The sequence below is a fragment of the Podarcis pityusensis genome, assembly GCF_964106645.2.
Source record: "Podarcis pityusensis genome assembly, chromosome: 8".
Classification (NCBI taxonomy): Eukaryota; Metazoa; Chordata; class Lepidosauria; order Squamata; family Lacertidae; genus Podarcis; species Podarcis pityusensis.
Window position 1 is genome coordinate 87,613,997 of NC_138033.1, and position 22,443 is coordinate 87,636,439.

Sequence of the window (22,443 nt, forward strand, 5' to 3'; positions counted from 1 at the left end):
TTTAAGCATTGGCCTTTTCAGAGTTTTTGGCTTATTTGACTCCATCTTGGGGATCTTCTAAGCAGCTGGCTCATAACTTTTCACATTCCATTTTAAACTTACGTGTTAAAAAAACAAAAACCAGGTGTAGTGAATTATGATCTGGACAAACGTCAAAGCATTTTTAAGTTCCTTTCAAACTAGGGTTGAGCCAAAAGAGCAGAGGCAGGATTTGTGGTTGTTTTCAGCAGCATTGAAAAGCAAGTCCTGCTGTGTGCAGGGAAAGCAGTCTGTGTCCCACACAGCCAGATCCGGAAGTCCAGCCCTCCCTCTCAACTGGACTTCTTTGCTCTCACCCTTCAGATTTGGCCATCACCAGGTCCATTACATGATCCTTGATTGCCTGGCATTACTTGAGAAAAGAGATCACAGAGCCAGCTTTTAAAAAATGGTAACTAAGGAAGAAAATTAACATGCTAAAGGCAAGATGACCATGAACAGGTTTAGGGAAACGTTTTTCTTTCTGCCCTTCCTTGCTCTCTCAAAGCTGAAATGAAGAATATTTAGCACAACCTGAGTTCCAATACACCAAAGTCACTGAATGTCATTATAAAACTTTAGAAGTTGGAAGGGGTGCAAAGATGAAAATATGCGCAGTGTGACAGTGACCAGGCTCTCCCCACTTCACAGTCAACATTTGTGCAAGCAGATGCATCCTCCCTTCCACCCATGCACACCCCAAGGTAAGGCTCCTCTGCCTCGGGGGGGGGGGTCAGAGGTCAGGTCAGGCAGCCAAATTCACTGTAAATAATAAAGCCTTCAAGCATCAGTTTTCAGGTGGAAAACGGTCCTGATGCCAATGGGCCTTTCCTCCTGCCATGCTGAACCGTGGCAAACGTTAAAATGATGACACCAATCTGACCATTAAAAAGTGGGGGGGGAGCCCATCAGTAGGGAGGAAAGAGGGGACTTCTGAGTTGTATGGAGTGTGTTCAGTGCTGGAGAGCGATGGAGGTCAGGTTCCCCAGAGAACTGGGAAGAGTCACCTTACATATATATATAAAGGAGGTAATAGCAGCTATAAATGTCAGCAGCATTTTGTCTGAAACAGTAATTCGCCAATAAGAAAATAAATCCCCACTCAGCATCCTGTCTACCTTTCACTTTTCACATCAGCTTCTAGGTGCTCTGGCATAGTGCACTGCCTTCCACATTACTCGGCAGATCAGCTGTGTGCTCAGGAAAACAACAGCAGGCAAAAGATGACTTTCAGGGAAGTGAGGCCACTAGGAGAGGCGGATTTAGGGAAACGCCTGCACTGGGCGCCGAGCTGAGAGGGCTCCACAGCGGGTGCTTCAACAATGAGGAAGAACAGAAGACAAGAGGCGGGGGCACCAAATTTTGGCATTGCACAGAGTGCCTCTGAAACGTTAGCCTCAAGTCTGCCACTGCTCCCAGTACTGATCTCTGGAACCACCAGCCACCAGGCTTCTGGTGGGACCTAGGAAGAAGAGGCATCCTGTCCTTTCCATCACACAGCTGGCTAGCAAGGCTCAGAGGAAGACTGGCAAGGGAGGCCCCTCAGCTGAGCTCCTGTCAATGGAGCAGCTAGTATTCCCCCACCCAACCTCCATTAGCAGAGGCAGAGCAACCAGGGGAAAGAGGAAAGAACACATAGGGGCTGCCTTTTAGCTGCTGTAGGAGTCAACTGCTTTGTAGCACCTGAATAAAAACATACAGCAGTTTGTCCAGTTAGGAAAGCCAGAAGGTCTCAATTTGGAGTGGGAGGGACAGGCTGCCATTTATTTTAGGAGGGAGGGCATTCACATTTGTTTATTCTACAGGGTGGTGTCTTTGTAAACTAGAGGAAAAATAAGAGTAAAGGTATATTTGTGGGACATAAGGTAAGGATACCTTGGTTTCTTATAGATACAAGCTTCCCGGCTTCCCTTGCCAAGCTAGCTGGTTGGGGCTGATGGGAGCTGTAGTCCAAAACTGGAGGGTGCTAGGTTGCCAAAGACTGATCTACATGCTAGTTAAGGCATCCCAGTAAAACAATGTTAGCTAACCTGTGGCCCTCCATATACTGCTGGACTACAACTCCCATCATCCCCAACCACTGGCGATTCTGGCTGGGGCTGACAAGAGCTGGAATACAACATCTGCAAAACTCAGCTTAGCCACCCCCTGCAGTAGAACATCCAGACCAAACAGCCTTGATCAACATACCAGTGTGTCGACACCCACCCAACTACTCTGGTTTCCAACCAGTCTCCACAGGGAACAGCAGAGGTTACCAAATCCAGATCTCATTGGCTAAACGTCTCTCCCATCTACATAGAGCGATGTGATGAATGTTCACTTCACATTGCATGATCAAGGATATGTCTATAAAGTCTTGTAGAAATGCCAGTGTTGAAAACTCACAGTTCAAAGCAGTCAAAGTAGAGCAGAGTGATATGGCTGCCTCCATCATTGGGGGCCCACCACCAATCCAAAGGCTGCCATTGAAGTATAAGATCCAGATGGACAGGAGTCCTCACAGCATGGCTTCTGGAAACTAGCTGCCTGCATAGGCAACCACCCATGCCAACAAAACCAATGACCCTCCAGAAGGCAAAGGAGGAGGAATGCAACAGGACGCCTCCAAATCAGTAAAAGTGTTTCCGGCTCTGTTCCTGCCATTTGTTGTAGACTATAATTCCAATGACGATGGCAAACACGATGGCAACCAACGAGAAGAAGACTATCAAGAAGAGAGCAAGGCCACTCATTGGTTCCATTGGAGTCTCTACTGCAAAGGATGGAAACACAGATCAGGCTCAGCTACCAAGAAATAGCCATGAAAAACCTTGTGCCTCTTTGGCTGAATTCCTTGGCCAAACTTAGCTTCACGTCAAGAAAGGTTAGCAGAGTGAGTAGGCATGGAGGACAAATTTAGCTTGTGGTTGACTATTAGCCAGAATACCTAGATGGGATCTAAATCTCAGATGTATTGTGCCTTTGAGTAACAGATTCTGGGAAGAGCAGCAGCAGGGGCTCATCTAGAGATCAAAGGTCCATCTAAGCTCAGTGCTTTCTATACCAGGGAAGGGGGTGCCTAACTGGTGGCCCTCTGGATGTTTCTCAACTACAACTCCCATCACCCCTGACCACTGGCCATGCTGGCTGGGGCTCATGGGAGTTGGAATCCAACCACATCTGGAGGGCCACAGCTCCCCACCTCTGGCTTTCACTTACTTGCACAGCAGTGGCTCTCCGGGGTTTGAGGCAAACTCTTTCCTGGGGATGCTGGGAACTGAAGCTGGGACTATTTTCATGCAAGTCATGTGCTATGCCAGTGAATTGTGGCTCTTCCCCACGAACAGCAGCCAAGTTGCTTCATCTTCCTGGTCCCAAGGAGTGTTGAATTACAAGTCAGGGAAGTGGCATCCATGCTGCAGACGCACATGTGAATTATCTGGACAACTCTTAAGTTAAGCCTTCAGGGACTTAACATCTGACCTTTGAAACTGACCTCCTTCTGTCAGTGTTGCAGACAAGGCCCACTGCTGCACAGGTAAGAATTAACTGTGTGATATCAGTATCTTAAGATCAAAAGAGCAGGACTCCTCTGCAAGCAACCAAAAATCTGCATCCCTAAAGCATCTCTTCCTGAAACTCCAGCCCTAAAGCCCCATCACTCCACCCACCCACCCACCCACCCACACTTACTTCCAGGCAGTTTCATGTTCTCCACCACAGGTAAGAAGACTTCTTTGTCCCGCTTGTCCTCCTCCAGTGTTCGTTGAACAGTCAGTTGGTACAGCTTCAGGGAAATGATGTCATGGTTATCTGGGGCAAAAGAGGAATAGGGAGAAGGAAGAGTGTGAGCACAACAGGCAGGCAGGCAGGCAGGCAGGCACTCCCCTCACACCTGCTGAAATTCCCCCTTGCGTGGGAGGGAGCACAACCTCTACTGGTTGGCCAGGTAGCCTTCCCACTTGGCTCTCACAGACATCTCAGGAATGGCTTGCGACCATTGTTCAAGAACTCTATTTTGTCAATTCTATCTGGGGAAGAGTAGACAGATAGCTCATCCCAAACTCCTCACAAATAGGAATGACTTTGCCCATCACTGACTGGAGCGAACTTTGTGGAACTAGGCTGCCTAAACAGACCCAACACCAGCGGCTGTGTGGCAGTCCTTTAAGCTAGACTTCATTAACATGCTCACAGAACGGCAAGAGCACACAACTGCACAGCAGATCCCTTCGGTCAACTTAGATCCACCCTCTCCTTCCCACTGTGCAATGGCAGTTGGCCCTGGGCGAGGCATCCATCCTGGAGTCCTCCCCATGTTCCATGCACAGCCAGCCATTCCTTTAGATTAAAGAGGAACAACCAGCTCTGACTTATGGACAGGATTTGCATCTTCAGAGGAGAAGCTGTGCAGCCCTTAGGCCACTGGGGTGCAATGGGCAGACAGAGGTCACCGCTAAGCAATTAATAACTTATCATAGAAACTTTGGTGAGACATGAGTAAAAAAAGGGTGAATGAGCCCAGTTAGGAGCACGTAAGAGGCCATGTCTAAGTGAGAGGAACCCACACAAGGCACATGAGTGATGCCCATTTGAAAATGAGACCCATGAAAATACAGCAGGTATGTTTGCAAGTGTAAGGACTGTGAGCTCAGTTCTAATTCTGAAACTCAAGATGTTCCTAGGTGCAATTTTCTCTTAATTCTAAGTGCACATCTTTAGCCCCTGGCTACAGCTGATGCATCTGTGAGTTGTAATGTAGATCCCACAAGCCTGAAGTCTGCCCTCGCCTGGTCCAGGCATAGGCAAACTCGGCCCTCCAGATGTTTTGGGACTACAACTCCCATCACCCCTAGCTAACAGGACCAGTGATGAGGGATAATGGGAATTGTAGTCCCAAAACATCTGGTGGGCTAAGTTTGCCTATGCCTGAGAAAGACTAAAGATATTTTAGGCATCTACAAACAGAACTGCAGGAAAACATGAGAGCCAGCAGCCATTTATGGGTTCACTTTTCCCTGAACTTCTTCATTTCTGCTTCTAGGAGATCTGGCTTTGGACTCTTGAAAAACACAGCAGCAGGAGGAGGAGGATGCTTTCCGCCGGCCTTAAAAGCAGTACCCGACAGGTCCCCGGTGACAGAAGAGACCCCAAAGTAGTAGCCGCGTGGCAAGTGTACTCCTGGGATGTCAATGCAGTCTCTCCATTCATGCTTGCCATCGATATCAAGCAAGACCTGAAAAGAGAGAAGACTCAATCCAACCTACTCCTTTCTGAGGCCACACCTGAGGAATGCCGGTGGGAATGTGGAATGCAGAGGACAAAGTGCACAGAGAAAGACTCACCGTAAGCCTCCTCTTCACATAGCGGATCACCAGGAATGTGTCGTGGTTCAAGTTGCGCACCATTGCTGTGCATCCACCAAGTTCAGTGGGTCTGCCATCTCTGTCGTGGTCATAGGCGAGGGACCCATTGCTCACCATGGCAGAGACGTATGGGAACACCCGCTGGAAGAGAAGGGAGGAACTGCAGGTCAGCCAGCTATTTGCACACTGCTCTGTCAAAGGTCTGGTCACATCCAGTGGACAAGGGAAGGGAAACAGGCATGCAGGGAGCCAAGCAGGACAGAGACAGAACCCAGAATGAGCATTAGCAGGGCTGGGACTTACTCTGGACAAGCAAGCACAGATCAGCACAAACTACTCCTACATCTGAGCAAAAGTTAAGGTCTAAAAAAGGGTTAGACAACAGCACTCACTCCCAAAGGAGGCAGTGATGGAGAAGAAAGCTATCAATGTCTACCAGCCATGATGCCAAAGTTCCGCCTCCACGTTCAGAGACAGTAATGTTTCTGAATGCCCGTTGCTGGAAGTCACAGGAGAGTGTGCTCTTGTGCTCAGTTACTTGCAGGTTACCCACAGGCACAGCAGAAATAGGAGAGGCACACCCCAAATTCTGGAAGGGTGTGCTTTGATGCTCTCAAAACACATTGAGTCTCACCTAGCAAATAGGTACAAAACTAACTAATGTACAAAGATATAAAATGCCCACCACCAGCTTAAGCAACAGTAGCACCGCCTGAGCCAACAGGCTGCTCCACTTGACTAAACAAGAGGCTGGAGACTTCCTGGTTACTGCAAGATGGCTACAGACGTAGAGTGCAGTTCTCCATGAATGGTTCGATTGTCGTGAGAGAACACAGGCCCTTTGCCAACCTCACGGGAGAACTTAACCGTGAGGCTTGTGCCCCATGAAATTCTTCTAAGAGATGCATCTTGCCCTTTTAGACTATACATTTCTAACCAGGCAACATTAGTGTATTACTTCTGATATCTGCATCAAGTGTTGTTAGGTACACCACCTTTCAGCACAAGCCTAGAAACATATAGACTATGGAACTGGGCACAGAATTCCATTTCTCAAAACTTCAAGTTTTTTAAAATAATAATAATCCTCAAGTTTCTAAGCCATGGTTTATAAAAAATATGCTTGAAAGCCTGTAAGAGCCCCATCCCCCAGGCAGCATCAAGTCAGTCAAAAGCACAGATTCTGTTTCGCTGTTGTGACTACTGGATAATCCACCGTTAGACCTGCCCTCCTTTATGGATTTGCCTCAACTCCCTTTAAAGCCATCTAAAGCAGTGACCATCGCCACACTTTGAATACTGTGAGTTTCATAATTTTTAACAAAACACTTGTCTGTCCTAAAGCCACCATGCAAGGTCTTCTGCTAAAGGGAAGAGGTGAGAAGGAAGAAGTTTATAAACTCAGGCATGGCATGAAGAAGGCAAACAGAAAAGTTTGCTCTCTCTCAAAACGCTAGAACTCATGGACCTCAATGAAGCTGAATGCTGGAAGACTCTGGATGGATAAAGTAAAGTCCTCCTTCACACGGAGCATCCTCGCTCCCACAAGAGGCAGTGATTGCCACCAACCTGGAAGGCTTTAAAAGAGGACTGGACAGATGCATGGAGGAGGGGGCTACTGATGCCTTCAAGGCCAGAGGCAGTCTGCTGCTGGAAGGCACAGAGGGGGAGAAGGCTCTTGCACTCGGGTCCTGCTTGTGGGTTTCCTCAAGGCATATGGTTGGCCACCGTGAGAACAGGATGCTGAACTAGATGGGCCACTGATCTGATCCAACAGGCTCTTATGTTCTTAAGCGGTTAAAAGACCTCTCCCTCTTCCCAGGCACTTTAGGTGACCACCATAAAGCCCTGTCTGCATCTTAGCACAGAAGGACCCTACTACGTATCTGCAAAGGCAACTGTGCCCTGCCTAACAGTGGAAGTGGCTCTCGGAAGGTCACAGTGTGTCACTTTTCATTTTTACTAGTCCAAGTTCATCTTGGACAATCGCCCCATCTACAGATTATGAAATGAGGCCTGAAATTTGTGGTTTGCCCAAGGCCAGCTGAGGAGTCTGAGATTTGAACCCAGAGGTCCCTATGCTCCAAATGCATTAAACTGATGAGACTCACAAGAGAAGGCAGGGGAAAATATCCCAGTAACTAAACATATAGCAAAGCCAGATCTGCAGGGAAAGGATGGTGAAGAATGGAAAGATAGAGGGTGGTCCAGTAAAACAGGCTGTCATTCAATAATTGTCGCTCTGGTTCCAAGCACTGGAGTTTTCCGACCTGGGATATTGGCAGACATAAAACCCAAAAGCAGTAAGAGAGGCAGACTGGCAAAGAGAACGCTATAAGCTTGATGCAAGGCTAGGAGAGCATCTTCAAGTACCTGGTTTCCTGAGGAATACCTCTTCTTCTGGGCCTGAGAATCCAGAACAGTTATTGCAAAGCAAGGGAGAGAGGGAGGGAATGAAGCAAGAGACAGTCATCCAACAGACAGTTAAACATTGACCTGTAAAACTACACACCACCACTCAACCGTGACCAAGATCCATATGGGGGAAAGCCTTGGCAACTATTCATATTCCTGGAATTGATGGTCAGGGATATTTTGATACAAATCTAAAGAAACTCTAAAAGCGCAGGTGAGGAAATTTAACCACAAATGGGCTCAATGATATGAACTCAAGTACCCAACACTACCAAGCAGGAATCCAGCCAAACCATGTGCTTGCATATAGGCAATGGAACGGGTTGTGTTTTTCAAACTGCAAATCCTGACATTAAAAAAAGACAGCTTTTAAATCCTGCCCAGCATACTTTATTTTTAAAATTTTTTATTAAATATCTTCTTGGGTTACAAAAGTACATATTGTTTGTTTTCAGATCTTGAAGTCCTTTCTACAGACTTCAATGTTGCATACAGTATCAAGATACTTCTTGACCCACAGAGCTTACCAGCCAAATGCTTCGTAAGCAGTGCCGCCATCCCCCAGCAAGTCATGTGCACCAGGTTCTTTGCACACTTGCCAGATGCACCAGACAACGTCCAGGAGAAATCAACTGAATCAGATGGCCAAGGACACCTGTGGCCCTAGAGATCCGCCTACAGTGATGGCTCCCTGTTGGACTAGCATTTCATCCAGAGGGGCGTCTTCACCTCCATCCACTGCTGGCCTCAACTGGCAACAGGCAATGCTGCTACTCCTGAATCTGGTGCAACTGGATCACTCTCCTCATTCCTAACTACAGGGAGGAACCAAAGTGACTCACCCTTCAAGGAGGCTGCCTGCTCCCTGCCTGAGGTATGCCTAGATCAGCAGCTCATGCAGAGGCACAGCAGGTGAGGCTGTTCTGAGGCAGGCAAGTGACTTTACAATAAAACTCTCTTGCGCGTACAAGTAAAATGAGCCTTCTTTTTCAATGGGGGGGGGGGAGGAGGTGCTTCACTTTCCCCACCCAAGTTCACACTGGCCAAGACCACGGGGAGCAGGAAGAGAAACTGAACTTCCTTTCATGGGAGGGCCCAGCAGGGTTACTACCAGAGGTTCAAGAATGGCTTTCACTGCCATTTAAGGCAAATTCAGAGCTCCACTGAAGGGAGACATTTCAAAAGGGAATACAAAGAGCCTCCTCAGGTAGCCAAACAAAAGCAAAGCTCAAATAGTATTAGAAAACCTGAGCAAATATCGGCTTATTTGGGGGGAAAACAACTGCTCAGTATTTCCACAGCAAGGCCAACCAGATTTTTTTTTAAAAGGTCTGAAACTGCAGAGCCTCATTGTGCAGCAAGTCTGCTTGCCATTTGAAGAGGAGAGATCCAAAGTAAAGATGGGAAGGGGTAGTTTTGTTGTCACAGAGCTGCTCTGCTCCACAATAAGGTGAGCCGCTACAGGGCATGCCACGTGCTGCCAAGGATGGTCCATGGTAGAAACCATTTGATTCTGGAAGCCATGTTCAGAGGTCTTGATTTAAAGTGACCTGTGGTGGACAGGGAATGAGAGAGACAGAGGGGAGGGAGAGAAAGAGATGGAGACCCTGCTCCATGGCCTTGGAATGGGGTCATTAGTTCAACTGTATTACTGAACTTGGCCACCCTTGTTCTGAACAACCTTCCCCAACCCGGTGCCCTCCTGATGCCTTGGATTACAACTCACATCAGTCCTAGAAGACACCAGGCTGGAGATGGCAATTTCAGAACACTGGACAGAATATTCAACATAGCACATCACAGCTGTACAGAACATCTGGCAATTCCAACCAGTTTAACTTTTAGAATAGAATCGGATGGTAAAATTTCCCGAGATTGTACAGCTTTAGGTTGCAGGAAGGGATTAAAACATTTGATTCCAATGAAGAAAAACTCTCTGCACATACAAAAATAGAATTGAAAACGTAGAATCAAAAGCAAGCAGCATTGGCTTGGAATAACTAGTCAGATGGGTTTGGGATTTACAGGTTACACATTATCGTATCTCAACCAAGACAGGGCAGTAATAGGATGAGAGTTGGGGATTAAACTCAGAAAAGATTTCGCATTGACAGAGAAGCTGCAATATGGCAGCAAACCTGCTAGCAGGATGTCCTTTAGGGCACCAGACAGAAGCTCCTCAATTCTGACTTGGTAAAAAGAAAAAGAGGCAGATATAATAGTCACTGATTCAAGACAAGGTTCCTTCATAGTTCCTCAGATATACGATGCATGCACACTTCCATGTACAAAAACATTTGCATCAATCTCAGAAAAGAAGGCAGAAACCAATAAAGATCTTGCAAGTTAAGGAACGTATTTTAAATAGCTGGCTAGACCAGGGGTCAGCAACCCGCGGCTCCGGAGCCGCATGTGGCTCTTTTACACCTTTGCCACGGCTCCGGGGCGGATACTAGCGAGGGGAGGAGGCGCACTGTGTGCCCCGACACTCCCCACTGTTTTAAATGTCGCAATGGTTTTGCGGCTCCCAGTTTTTTTTTCTTCGGTCCAAGTGGCTTTTTTTGTCTTAAAGGTTGCAGACCCCTGGGCTAGACCATCTTTTTTTTAAATGAGGAGTTACCACAATTCTAGTCATGCCCTTGTCAGCCTGGTACCCAGGAGGTATCTGGTACTGCATCTACCACCAGCCACAACGTGGTCATATGCTCATCATCTGAGGCCCTTTGTGTGCTTCCTCCATGAGAGGTCCAGAAGGAGGCAACGCGAGAACGGGCCTTTTCTATGGTGGTGGCCCATTTGTGAAATGCTCTCCCCAAGGAGAATCACCTGGCGCTTTCATTATACATTTTAAGGCACCAGGTGAAAATGTTCCTCTTCAACCAGGTCTTTGGCCTTTAACTATCTATGGCCTTTTAGAGGTGGGCCAGATGTTTTTTAATGTATTTCTTTCTCCTCTTGGTTTTAATGGGGGTTTAGTTGGTTGTAAGTCACTTTAAGTTGCCCTGGGCAAGACAGAGCAACTAACGTATTTAATAATAAATAATACTTTGCTGGGGATCATGAGGAACCATGGCCATGTTGGTGGAGCCTGTGGGGAGCTGTCATCCAAAACACTGAGTGGACATGAAGCTCAAGAAAGCTGAGCTATGCTCAATGGATATAAAGTTATACAGGGAAGCACATGGGCAAAGTTGGTTGAAGCAAAGCTAAATATATATTTCCTGTCATTGGGGTGTGTGGCTTCAGTGCACAGTTTCTCAGCCCTTCAGATGAGTAGCAAAAAGCAATGCTTATGAAAAACTGAATTGATGGAGACCACGACAAATTTACATTGTGCTGGAAGTATTAAAATCCTGCACTCTAAACACACAGATCATGCTATTTGTGGTTCATTTTATGTCATTCATGGCCAATTACAGACCCTGAACCCGCTAGTAAGCAGAAAACAGACTTAGCACTTTAAAAAACCAAAACCTTCATCCCATTGCAATGGACACCCCGGGACACTGAACAACAAGGATTCCCCCCCCCCCCCCGCTTTCTCACTGCTATAACCGCTGTTCCAAAGCCACCTTACCTCCTGCTGTTTTTCCTCATTTGGATAGGTGTCTACAAACACTCCCAGCCCTAGAAAGTTATCCTTGCTCCCGAAGACAGGCCCTAGAACAGATGTCAGTGTGTTCACCATCAGATTCCACCAGCTGCTTCTTTCTAGCATTTTACTCCACCACTTGGTGGAGCAAGCAGAAGTTTGAGCTAAGCAGGCTTATTCCCCACAACCAAACTACAGAAGACCTGGCTTCCCATTTACACAACTTTTGGAAAGACTTATTAATGGATGCCCATTACAACACATTTCAACTTTATAGCTTATTTTGAACAATGCAAATCTACAGCAGAGAAGTGCAAGGTTCTCGTGCCTGTATTCAATAGTCATCCATCTCCCAAATCAGCACATTTTGAAGTCAGTGATGGCTAACCCTGAAATGGACCCTGGAGCAATCCAACATGATTCTTGGTGGGTTTACCAGACTTTAGTCAGGTTTTGAGCAAGAGATACAAATTTAACTCCAAGGGGAAGTGCTTTCAGAGTATAAAAGCACCCACATTCAAATGCTTATGAATACAAGTACATTAATCAAGGAGGGGGCAGTAACCTAGTCATTCATGGACGTTGTTCTTGTAGAATAGCCATCTCCAGCTTGATGCCCTCCAGATGTTTTGGGCTACAGGCAGACCAAAAGATTTGGAAGGCACCAGGTTGGAGATGGCTATTGTGCAGCAACTCACACTTTAGGACTCTGGCTCACTGCCCAGAAAAGTATGGTTCTTGAGAATGCAGGTCTGCCTCTCCCATTTAAAGCTACAGCTCAGTCAAACTGGTTTTAGTTGAAAAAAATACCACCTTATCCCCCGAGTCAGGGGTCAGGAATAGGATCCAGCAGGCAGGCCAAACCCTCCTCTCTCCTTTACCTGCCACCTGCCCACAGGCCAAGTTTGACAGATGGGCAGGGTCACTCCTCTGACATCACAATGTCAGGTGATCTATTTTTGCCTTTGTAGTTTGAAACCAAACCATGTGGTCAAAGGCACAGCCCTGTACTTTGCAAAGCCAACAATCAGCTGACCATTGTGTGCACAGTGCTTTGCAAGCCCTAACAATCAGATGAAAGCAAAGTGCTGTTTAGGGGTTTTGCAGGTGCTACTGTTCAGGTGCCTGCAAACTCACTTTCGACTCAGCCGTGCCTTTACCTGCCCTACACTCAACTTCATAGACGCCATCAGATGCAAGGGAGGTTGGGCATGGCTTAGTCAAAGCAGCCTCAAAGGCCTAACGTGGAGGCTGGGAGGGCCTAAGAAGAGGTTCCCCACTGACGTCCTAAGTGCCAACTTCCTGGCTTCTTCAGGGCTCTTCTACATTAACCTGTTTGAGAGAGAGACAGTGTGAATGCATCCAGTTACTGGGGGCAGGAGAAGTGATCGGCATCCATTTAGGGCCAAAACAAATTTATCATGTGGCATTAGGCAAAGCACAGGATCTCAGGGGTTGTCCTTCCTCACACTCTAGAGCCACTAGCCTAGAACCAGATGAGCAGACGTTGGTGTGGGAACCATTACTTATCTCCCAGTGCACTTTCAGTTGAATCCCCTGACATCACAATGAAAAAATCTGAAGAGATTCTTTGGGGTTCCCACTACATACTGAAGAGGCAACCTGCTTCCCGGATATGTTCACAACTTAAACTAGTACTAGCTTGCCAACTTTAGCAGTGCAAAACAATTGCAGCAAGAAAACAGTAAGAAGGAATTTATTATTATTATTAATTATTATTATTATTATTACTCAAGGTGGGGGGGAATGCAGGAGCTGGGGTTTTAACTCAGCAGCTTTAAGTATATTGCCTTACAGCCACTATAAAAGAAGAAAACCTAAACTGGAAAAATGGTACTCCATTCAATAAAGTTCTCAAGCCTTTGTTTGAGGTAGCTTTTAGCTCACTTCCCATCCATTACACAAGACAAGTCGTCTCCCCTTGCAAATGCAAGAGAAGATGTGAATATACAGTGGTGCCTCGCAAGACGAAATTAATCCGTTCCGCGAGTCTCTTCGTCTAGCGGTTTTTTCGTCTTGCGAAGCAACCCTATTAGCGGCTTAGCGGCTTAGCGCTATTAGCGGTTTAGCGGCTATTAAAGGCTTAGCGGCTTAGAAAAAGAGGGGGGGGAGAGAAAAAAATCTCAAGACTCGCAAGACATTTTCGTCTTGCAAAGCAAGCCCATAGGGAAATTCATCCTGCGAAGCGCATCGGAAAACGGAAAACCCTTTCGTCTAGCGGGTTTTTCGTCTTGCGAGGCATTCGTCTTGCGGGGCACCACTGTACACACACAAACCCCAATCCACAGCAAGCTGATCTGTGCTATCAGAATCTAGAGACGGGCGCAAAGCAGCCAGGTGGCTCACTGCTATGCATCTGCATGCATTCGGTCCCTTGAGCAGAGGCTTGTGGTTTGGCAATGCACTCGAGAGAAAAGTCGTTTACCTGGCTGCATACGGTCCTTTGTGTACCAGATTGCAAAGCCATCTCCATTCAGATTCTTCTTTCCTTGCCCGTGGATTTTGAAGTGTACCTGCATCTCCCAGTCTCTCAAGTAACAAGGCTGCAAAAAGCGGAAAGGGGACAGGGAGAAGACAATGTATTTGTGATATCAGGGACAACTATTCCAACATCTGCCACACAAGCACGTAAGGAAAAAAGGAGACTTTTGGTCACATTTACACTACAAATTTAATTTGGTTTTAAAACCAGATTTGTTAAATGGCTTTCTGCCAGGAAGAAAAGTATTCCAAAAGCACTGCGAATTCTGTTATCAACCCTTAGTTTTAATATACTTTGAATGCATCTACTTTGCATGCAGAAGGTGCCAGGTTCAATCTCTGCCATCCCCAGGTAAGGCAGGAAGAGGACCTCATCTTGAACCCTGGGCAGTAGGCAGTACTGAACTAGACACTCTGAGCAAGGAAGCTCCCCGTGTCCCATAGCACAAAAGGACAGGCTCTGCCCTGAGAGGCTTACCATCTAATTTGGCATAGGACAGTGATGTGGATTTTCCAGAGCATTGTGAATTAAAATTTCAACTGGAAAATTTCACTATGCAAGCTGGGGTAATTTGCTTTGGAATTTTTTCTGATGCCCTACAGACTGATCTAATTAAGTGTGTTTGTTGACTAAATGCAAGTAAAACAAAGCTTTAAAAAAGAAACAATATTTTTTGTCAAAAATAAAAAAGCACTGGAGAATTTTGCATGGAGAAATTTATACTAGGGCTAGGCAATATTTGGTTTTCAACCTCATGACATATCAACAGCTAAACATCATGATATACTGATGTATCACAATGTCTGAAATAAGGATGGAGCTATGAAGAGACATTGGCTGGCTTCACAGTTTTCCTCACATTGTGACTTTTGCATAGCGTGCACACACCATGATTTACGATATATTGCTGGGTCAAAAATTCTGAAACCAATTTTATTATTATTAACATTAATTAAATTTATCTATCACCCTGTACCCACATGTCTCAGAATGATTCACAGAATAAAATCAGAATATAAAACCATAAAATACTTTGAACAAAAACAACTCAAACCGCCTCCCCCCCCCCCCCAATATCATGATATGGACTTCAAATCAGTTTTGGCCGATGTATCTATATATCATCCAGCCCTAATTTCCACCCCACCCCACTGCCCAGGGTTAAAAGAAGGAAGAGAGAAGTGGTGAGATTTCTGGAAGCAGTAAAATGGCACGACATCCCACAGTTGTTCCAAGAGACCTTGGAAGGGGAAAGGGCACATCCTTAGTCCCCTTGCACAAATCCAGCCCAGGGCCCCATGCTGTTTGTGGTGAGCCATGACAGCTCAAAGGAGTTTTAAGGCTATAACCCAACATACACAGGCAGCTCAAGAGGAAGTTTTAGCAGGGCTTATTTCTGAGTAAACGTGAATGAGGTTGGCTTGGGAATCTGTAGCACAGATGTTTCTGTTACTCCAACAATGAAGAACAGTGCAGCTGAAAAGTGTGTACTGTGCAGGTGGGTTGAAGAATTCAGTATTCAGAATGGCGTCCCCTTTGTTGTATGCTACCCTCTTTAGTTTTAGAAGGGAAACAGAAATGCCCCTCAACCCTGATGCTGTTCTCCCCTAAATATTTCTCTGTTGTTTTTCTGAAAAGAAACAAACACCAAAAAATTGAGGGAGAAAGGAAGTTCCCATCAGCTTGTAGAAACTGCCAATTTTGTGAAGATGCAAGAACAAATAAGGCATTCATTGTTTAGGCTACTCATTTGAAGAAAATAAGGATCCAGTAAGCAGGGAGGGAAAGGCATTTGTAAACCAGAAGGAACAAGGTCCTTTTATTTCTCAAGCTACCGATGCGCAAGAGCCCAAGAAAGCAGCCGCTAACTGCAAGCTGGCAACTTTGGCTCCAATTTGGACAGTAGTATTCCCTTAACACGCCACCCCTAGCTCCACCTTGTCAACACTGATTGGAAGCCATCAAGCAGGGACCTGGACCTGGTTCGATTTCTCACAGCTCTGAAGTCTGTTGAATACGCACAAGTGGAATTATAAAGGAGTTCAACTGTCTCCATTACGTCTACTGAAAGGAAAGGTAGAACTTAGAAGCAGGCTGAAGAAATGCGCATTAGCAGAAACAAGCATCAACCTTTACAAAACGCAAACAGCAAAGAAGAGTGCTTTCGTGATTCCTCTTGCCAATAATCTATACATTCCCTTGCCAACTGAGTGCCAAGGAAATTAATCCCAGCTGGTGTTATTAAGATATGGGGAACTGCACACAGGCATAACAACAGAGCAAAATGGCATCAGTTTAAGGAAAAGACAAGACAGTTTCCCAAGTGGGAAGACTTCAGGATCTGACTAGCCCAGTGCCTTGATAGTCAACTCCACAAACAGCTGACAACCTACTACTGTCAAGTTATGAACCTTCTGCCACTAAAATACAGTATTAAGGCAGCCAGCTGGTAAAATGCCTGAAAAATTCTACACTGAATGTGGCCAGTGCCAATGTTTTGCTGAAGCTCTGGGACAGCAGGCAGAAAAAGGGAGTTAACCCTAACCCTAACCCTAACCCTAACACACAAATGATGAAACCCAGTCTGCTTTTGGATAGTATGAATAAACACTGAGCTTCTAACAGTTTCTGGTGTCTGCAAAGTCCAGGTCATTTAATACCTTAATGGGTCGATATTCACTATCACATTTACTGAAGTAAGAACAAAAGGAGGGTCTTGCTGGATCAGAACCAATGCCCCTCCAATCCTGCATTATTTCCAGAAGCTTTCAGATAGACTTCCCTAGGAAGCTGAAAAGCAGAGGCTCTGGATATTAGGAAATCATTCATATTATGATACAACCTACACCCTGCCCAAATCTCCTCCTCAGCATAATTATTACAGGTAGCCATGCAGTGGAGAGGGAGCACACCTCCAGGAATTTTCAGTACAGGAGCAATAACATCTGCTGGACCTTTGCCTTGGCAAGTGAATGAAGTAATAACAAGGCTTTCAAGTTTTGAAATTGTTTGTGAAGATTAGCATAAAGGAAGTTGGAGAAAAAAGAAAATAATCAACTAGAGGGTGGATGCTGCTTGACTTTTCTTTGCTGATGTTCCTATTTCATTCTAGCACTTTTTGTTTGCAACATTTTTACAAAATGGTTTGAATTCCTATGGTTTGTTTCCTCCAGAGATGCCATGTTCAGTCAGCATGCTAAGCTAAACTACAGCTTAGCTCATGCTTGATTTTTATCTTAAATTATATTCTTTGGGCAGAAACAAGCAATTAATAGAGATTCAGAAACACATCTTTGTCTTAAGCCGTGTTAGAAACTGGGATAGAAAAGCTAGGAGCCAAAACAGAATGTCTAGGTGCCATTTGGGGTTGGCAACACTTTTTATTTATTATTTTGATAAGCATGAACTAATGCACAATTCACATAAGTGACAAATTGTGTGAACAAACACCGGCTCCCTCGGCCTGAAAGTGAGATGAGCGCCACAACCCCATAGTCGCCTTTGACTGGACTTAACTGTCCCTGGGTCCGATACGTTTTACCTTTTAACATAAATTGTTAATACGTATTTAATTTGGTATTTACAATAAAAAATATTGGTACCATACTTCAGATTTCAAAACACTCTACTCTTTATTGTTAACCTCCTTAACATATTGTCTGTCTTTAACATATACTTTTAGGCTTCAAAGCACATAAATTTCCGTAATCCTTGAGTGTCAGCCAGGCACAAAAAATGGCACCCAGACTTTTTGAGGTGCTCGCAAATGGAGAATCTTTAGGCACAAAATGTGCCTGCCCTTCCAGTTTCGAACCCTGGTCTTAAGGTACAAAAAGTCTTACACTTGCAAAATACGTGATCAAAAGCCATGCAGAGTACAGAGCCGAGAAACACAGAGTTAATGAGAACGATACAATATAATTGGCAGCGAAAGCTTTAAAATTAGAAGCAAAACAGGGAATCCCTCAAGACAGCAAATGCGTAGCAAAAAGGTTGCATTAAAAAATATATTCAAGGTGTTGCACAGCAATTAAAAACTATACAATAACCTAACTTTGTGCAAAGCATTAAAAAAACACCAAGCAAAACAAACCTAAGCAGAAGGAGCTACCTAAAAGCACGGGAAATTACACTAACATTTTAAGCAGCAAAGAAAAATGTTTTAGCAAGATGAGGGACCAACCAAAATACTCTAAAAGATACTCCACAGAGTTGGTGCCACTGCTGAAGGTCTTCACTGAGCCTTCCCTAGAATCGCTTGTTCCTTGAGAGCATTTCTTTCTGCCAGCAACTTGCACCCCCCCCCCCCGGTATTCTTCCATTTTAGTGACTAATATTGCACTGGCAAAACCAATTTAGTAAACAAGGAGACAAAGGTCACAGCTCTATGTTTTAAGACTGTGGGGAGAATAGCCTGGCTTGTGACCAGGTGAAGATGCCTGAGCACCACAATGGCACCTGTCATCTCCACTACCTAGAGATGCAGGCCTGGGAATCATTGAATCTTGACTGTTTCACACACTAATACCACATCGTGTAGAATTCTGTCGGTTACATTTTATCTGCACAATCAGAATGAATTTCAGGAACAGATGCTTTTTCTGTGCGGCCTGAGCAGGAGCAGGGAACAATGTTACTGTATAGTTAGTTGTTGTTGCAGTTTGTCTCCCCTTACCCCACCCCACTGCCCTGCTCACAGTTGTGAAGAATATTCTTATGTTATGAATGGTCTGTGTCACCATTAAGAAAAGAGGTTGGAATATGTGGACTGTCCCTGGATAAGGTGACTTTTCTTCCCAAAGTCATTTCTTCTAAAAGCCTTAGCTCAAGGTTGTCATCTGAACTAGCCAGATGTTTAACTGAGAATCAGTCCATCATTTGAAAAATAAGACTTTAGAGCTGCCTTACCCAAAAATGGCAACTAGACATTCCGTTCTGGTGACTGCAGCCCTGGTTTCAGGAGCTATTTGGCAACGTTCCTAACACTGCTCTTGTGTTGTCATGGGCGTCTGATGCTAGCTTTTTTGGTTTTAAAATACCAGTTTACAAAAGCAGCAACGGAGACTGGCACATCAGTCAGCAAGCCCAGCACCAGAAAAGCATTATGATCGCTGAAGGTGGCTTTACTGCTTGGAAGCTCACTTTTAAAGTCATCTCTGATCTTGAAAATAAACATGAGCCACACAGTAACTTCTTCAATATACAGCTCTGGTATGAACAGAACTTTGTAACCAACACAACTTGGCTTTGAAACATAGTTCGTTTCACATCTAATTTTGCCTGCACTCCATAATATTTTTCGGCACATCAGACACTCTAAATATTAATCCTCACAGGATTTCATTATCATACTATGAATTGCCTCACCTTTCACTGCTTTATTTTCAGAAAGGATAACATCAACAGGAGAAGAATTTAAAAGGCAATTATTTCTGGTGTAATGAAGCCCTAGAGGCCACCTGCAGGCAATTAGAGGAAAATAAGCCTTACCACCCTGTTCCAGAGAGCGCCCTGCTTGCTCTGAATATCTGGAGTGAGACGAACAAACTGGGTCATCACCATCGCATTGCCCATAAGTTCCCACAGAGAGGAGCTGGCTGATCCTACACCTGAAAAAGTGAGGAGCAGAGCATTTAAGCCCTAATCCTAAAAACAGCTATTTCATCACAGCTTAGTACAACCAAGAAACAAAAGCAACAATGAATCTGCAACTGAAAGGATACAGAGACAGCACCCAACTTGTTTTCTCAGTGACTGGGGACAGCACATCATTATGTTTTCCCATACAGGTGAATGGTTGACAGTCACTTCTACTGGGAGAAGTGCATTAATTCACTTGAGGGCAATTAACCCAGCAAGAGTAAGAATGTTGCTTGCCCCAATCTGGTGGCCCAGGCCTTGCTGGTAGAGATGCTACAGAACGTGCCATGAGGCTCTGTGCACAGAAATACACTGCAACCACCACCAATGTGCCCCAATCATACCAACATAAAAGCCCACCCAGTCACAGGGAGAGGCACTCTGCTGGTCAGTTTATTTTTTGTATTATTTATTAAATCTGTATACCACCCTTCATCTGTAGATCTCAGGGCAGTTCAGAGCACAAAAATACAAGCCAAAAACACAAAATACATTAACAAAAGCAAGAACAAGAGTTCACTGCATACAGGCAGAACTTCAATCACACCCAAAATTTCTGAAGGGATTTGCACAAGGAAGAAGGCTTCACTTGTTGTATTCTTAACTTAAATATAGCTACAACACCCTCCTTTCCATCTAGTCTCATAGGCACGCAAACGTTGGGGTGCACAGCCTACTCCACAAGGGGCTGCTACTCACCCCCCCCCCCTGCATTGGATAGTTGCACAGAGCAGAAGCGGAGCAGCTTTGCATTCCCACTAGGTGCCTTTCAGAGGAAAGGTTTCCCCCTGTTGGATTTCTTATGTGCCAGAGGCTGCTCATGGCAAAGGGGCAGCCCCAACTTTTCCTTCCATGAGCCACCCTTGGGCCTAGGGACAATCTCTCCCTCCCCAAAGCGGGGCATCACCTCCTCCCCCAAGCAGCACCACAGCTGGCCAACACCCCACAGGTGAAGCACTTTCTGCACAGAAATGCACCATTCAGCCTTCAGTGCCTACATCGCTTTTGAGCAGCTGCCTTGCAGACAGACATCCAACGGGGGAAGCGCCCCCCTGTGATAAGGGAGCCTGTCCCGGTGACAGCGCCGGTGGGCTTGCGGAAGCTGCACCGGGAGGATTCCTGCCTGCCTGCCGTGAGGAGGGCGCAGCTCACCCTGGTAAGGCTTGGTGAGGGAGTGCTCCCGCTTCAGGTGCTCCTCCATCTGCTCGGCCCGGGACCCCGGAAGCAGCAGCAGGAGGAGGAGGAGCAGCCCTGCGGGGCCCCGGCCGCCTCTCCGCCGTCGCCCCGCCGCCGCCGCTGCCGCCGCCGCCATCTTGGCCCGTCCTCCGGCCCCGGCGGGCTCTTTAAGCACAGCCCCGCCCCGCGTCTCCTCCCACGGCCAGAAACGGACGCCGCTTTCATTGGTTCTCCCTTTAGGTGCCGCCCACTTCCGCGTCGTGCGCGCCAGTCTGTTGGCTGCAGTGCACGCCCGTTTCCTTAACCGGCAGAGACGAGGAGGTTCTCGGCAGCTTCGCCGGAGGCTTTATCCGCGGAGGAGTCTGGGAAATGTAGTCTGTGGCTCCTGCTGAGGCTTCCGGGAAGGATGCTCAGCGCGGTCTGGTCGGGCTTCTGCTCCGCTGGATGGCCCCAGAGGTTTTTCATGGGCAGGTCCCCGCCATGCAGTTCAAGCGACTTCGATGCACATTTAAAGTACAAGGCTTCCCCATCCCCCCCCCGCCAGAATCCTGGGAGCTGCAGTTTGGGCTGGGAATTGTAGCTCCGCGAGGAAGAACTTGCAGTGCCCAGGCTCCTGGCGGGGAAGGCACGTGCTCTCAAGGTGCTTTCAGTGTATGAAGTGCGCTGCTCCTTAGAAATTGCTCTGTAACGACCAGGTAGAGGACTTTTATCTCTTGAGCAGACGTGGGTAGAAAGTTGCAGGGTGCAGTAGATCACTTCCCGTGGCTTGCCGGACCAGATCTCGCCCACAGGCATTAAGTTACCCCCAGGCCAGCCCTGCTGGACCCAGTTCTTTGGTGCCAGCCTTCCTTCTCCTAGCCTGTGTTGCTATTTCTCTTCGTCTTTTGAAATGAGCCATCTTTCTCTGAAAATCGATAGTGACTCTCTTGGTGTTCAGTAAGGGCCCACTGCGGTTAAGTGCTTGCACTGACAAAAACCATGAAATTATTTTTCAATATCCAATTAATGCTGGCAGGAAGTCAAGGCCAAAAGCACTGCACCGACTGCCAATATGCTACCAAGCCCATTTCAGTACCGATAATCAAAAGTACTGGTTTTAGTACTGCTATACAACAACCTAAACAACTTGGGAATCTGAGACACATCAGCTTGAATGTTAACATGGGCTAGGAAGATGGGCTCCCACCTGTGACAGACGTGGGCAGCCCAGCGGAGAGTCTTCTTGGTGGTTGCATCCCAGCTCTAGCTCACCATCCCTCTGAGATTCACCAACACAATTGAATTGTCACTGCCAGGTGAAGACTGGGTCATATCTACACCAATACCCTTCTACCACTTTAATAGTCTTGGCCTCCTCCAAAGAGTTGTGGGAACCGTAGCTTACTTCTCCCAGCACCCTTCACATAGTAATTTATACTTTCCACACCAATTTTTCCGTCAATAAACCCCTGTGGATTTGCCTGCATGTCAAAAAGAGATGTGTGAACCAGTATATCCCAGGTCAGCGACTGAGCTGATCAGGAAGCTTCAGAAGTGCTTCAGAAGCCTGGCTGACTCCAACTAGGGCCCCATCCCCACCATGCATTTAAAGCACATTTATACCAATTTAACAGCCATGGTTTCCCTCAAAGAACCCTGGCACTTTCCTTGACCCCTCACAGAGCTTCAGGTCCCGGGATTATTCAAAGTCGGACATGATGTGTCACTGGTCTCATGCTGTGGAATACTCTTCCATAAATGATTCTGCACAC

General features: G+C 46.2%; 1 protein-coding gene across 3 annotated transcripts; it reads right to left on the bottom strand.

Moving 5' to 3' along the window:
• Nucleotides 1-669: 669 nt before the first annotated feature.
• On the bottom strand, nucleotides 670-20,847 carry LMAN2L (lectin, mannose binding 2 like). Of its 3 annotated transcripts, XM_081018178.1 has the most exons (9): nucleotides 20,669-20,847; nucleotides 19,367-19,485; nucleotides 13,820-13,937; nucleotides 11,359-11,441; nucleotides 7,740-7,772; nucleotides 5,346-5,507; nucleotides 5,122-5,236; nucleotides 3,694-3,813; nucleotides 670-2,773 (listed from the first exon to the last, which is right to left on the bottom strand). In XM_081018178.1, the coding sequence occupies exons 1-9, from the start codon at nucleotides 20,826-20,828 to the stop codon at nucleotides 2,631-2,633; spliced, it is 1,053 nt and encodes a 350-aa protein (XP_080874304.1). In that variant the 5' UTR covers nucleotides 20,829-20,847; the 3' UTR covers nucleotides 670-2,630. The 3 variants fall into 3 exon arrangements, with proteins under 3 accessions (XP_080874304.1, XP_080874305.1, XP_080874306.1); XM_081018179.1 differs by lacking the exon at nucleotides 7,740-7,772; XM_081018180.1 differs by lacking the exons at nucleotides 7,740-7,772; nucleotides 11,359-11,441; nucleotides 19,367-19,485; nucleotides 20,669-20,847 and having other exon boundaries at nucleotides 13,820-13,934.
• Between the last annotated feature and the right edge of the window lie 1,596 nt (nucleotides 20,848-22,443).

Bases quoted from the DNA above. Each gene is read 5' to 3' on its own strand.
- LMAN2L (XM_081018178.1), bottom strand. From the start codon at position 20,828: ATGGCGGCGGCGGCAGCGGCGGCGGCGGGGCGACGGCGGAGAGGCGGC. The intron at 3,814-5,121 runs GTACTGCTTTTA...CTTTTGCCCCAG, and splicing joins TGTCACCGGGGACCTGTCGG to ATAACCATGACATCATTTCC. The intron at 2,774-3,693 runs GTAAGTGTGGGT...CATCCTTTGCAG, and splicing joins GAACATGAAACTGCCTGGAA to TAGAGACTCCAATGGAACCA.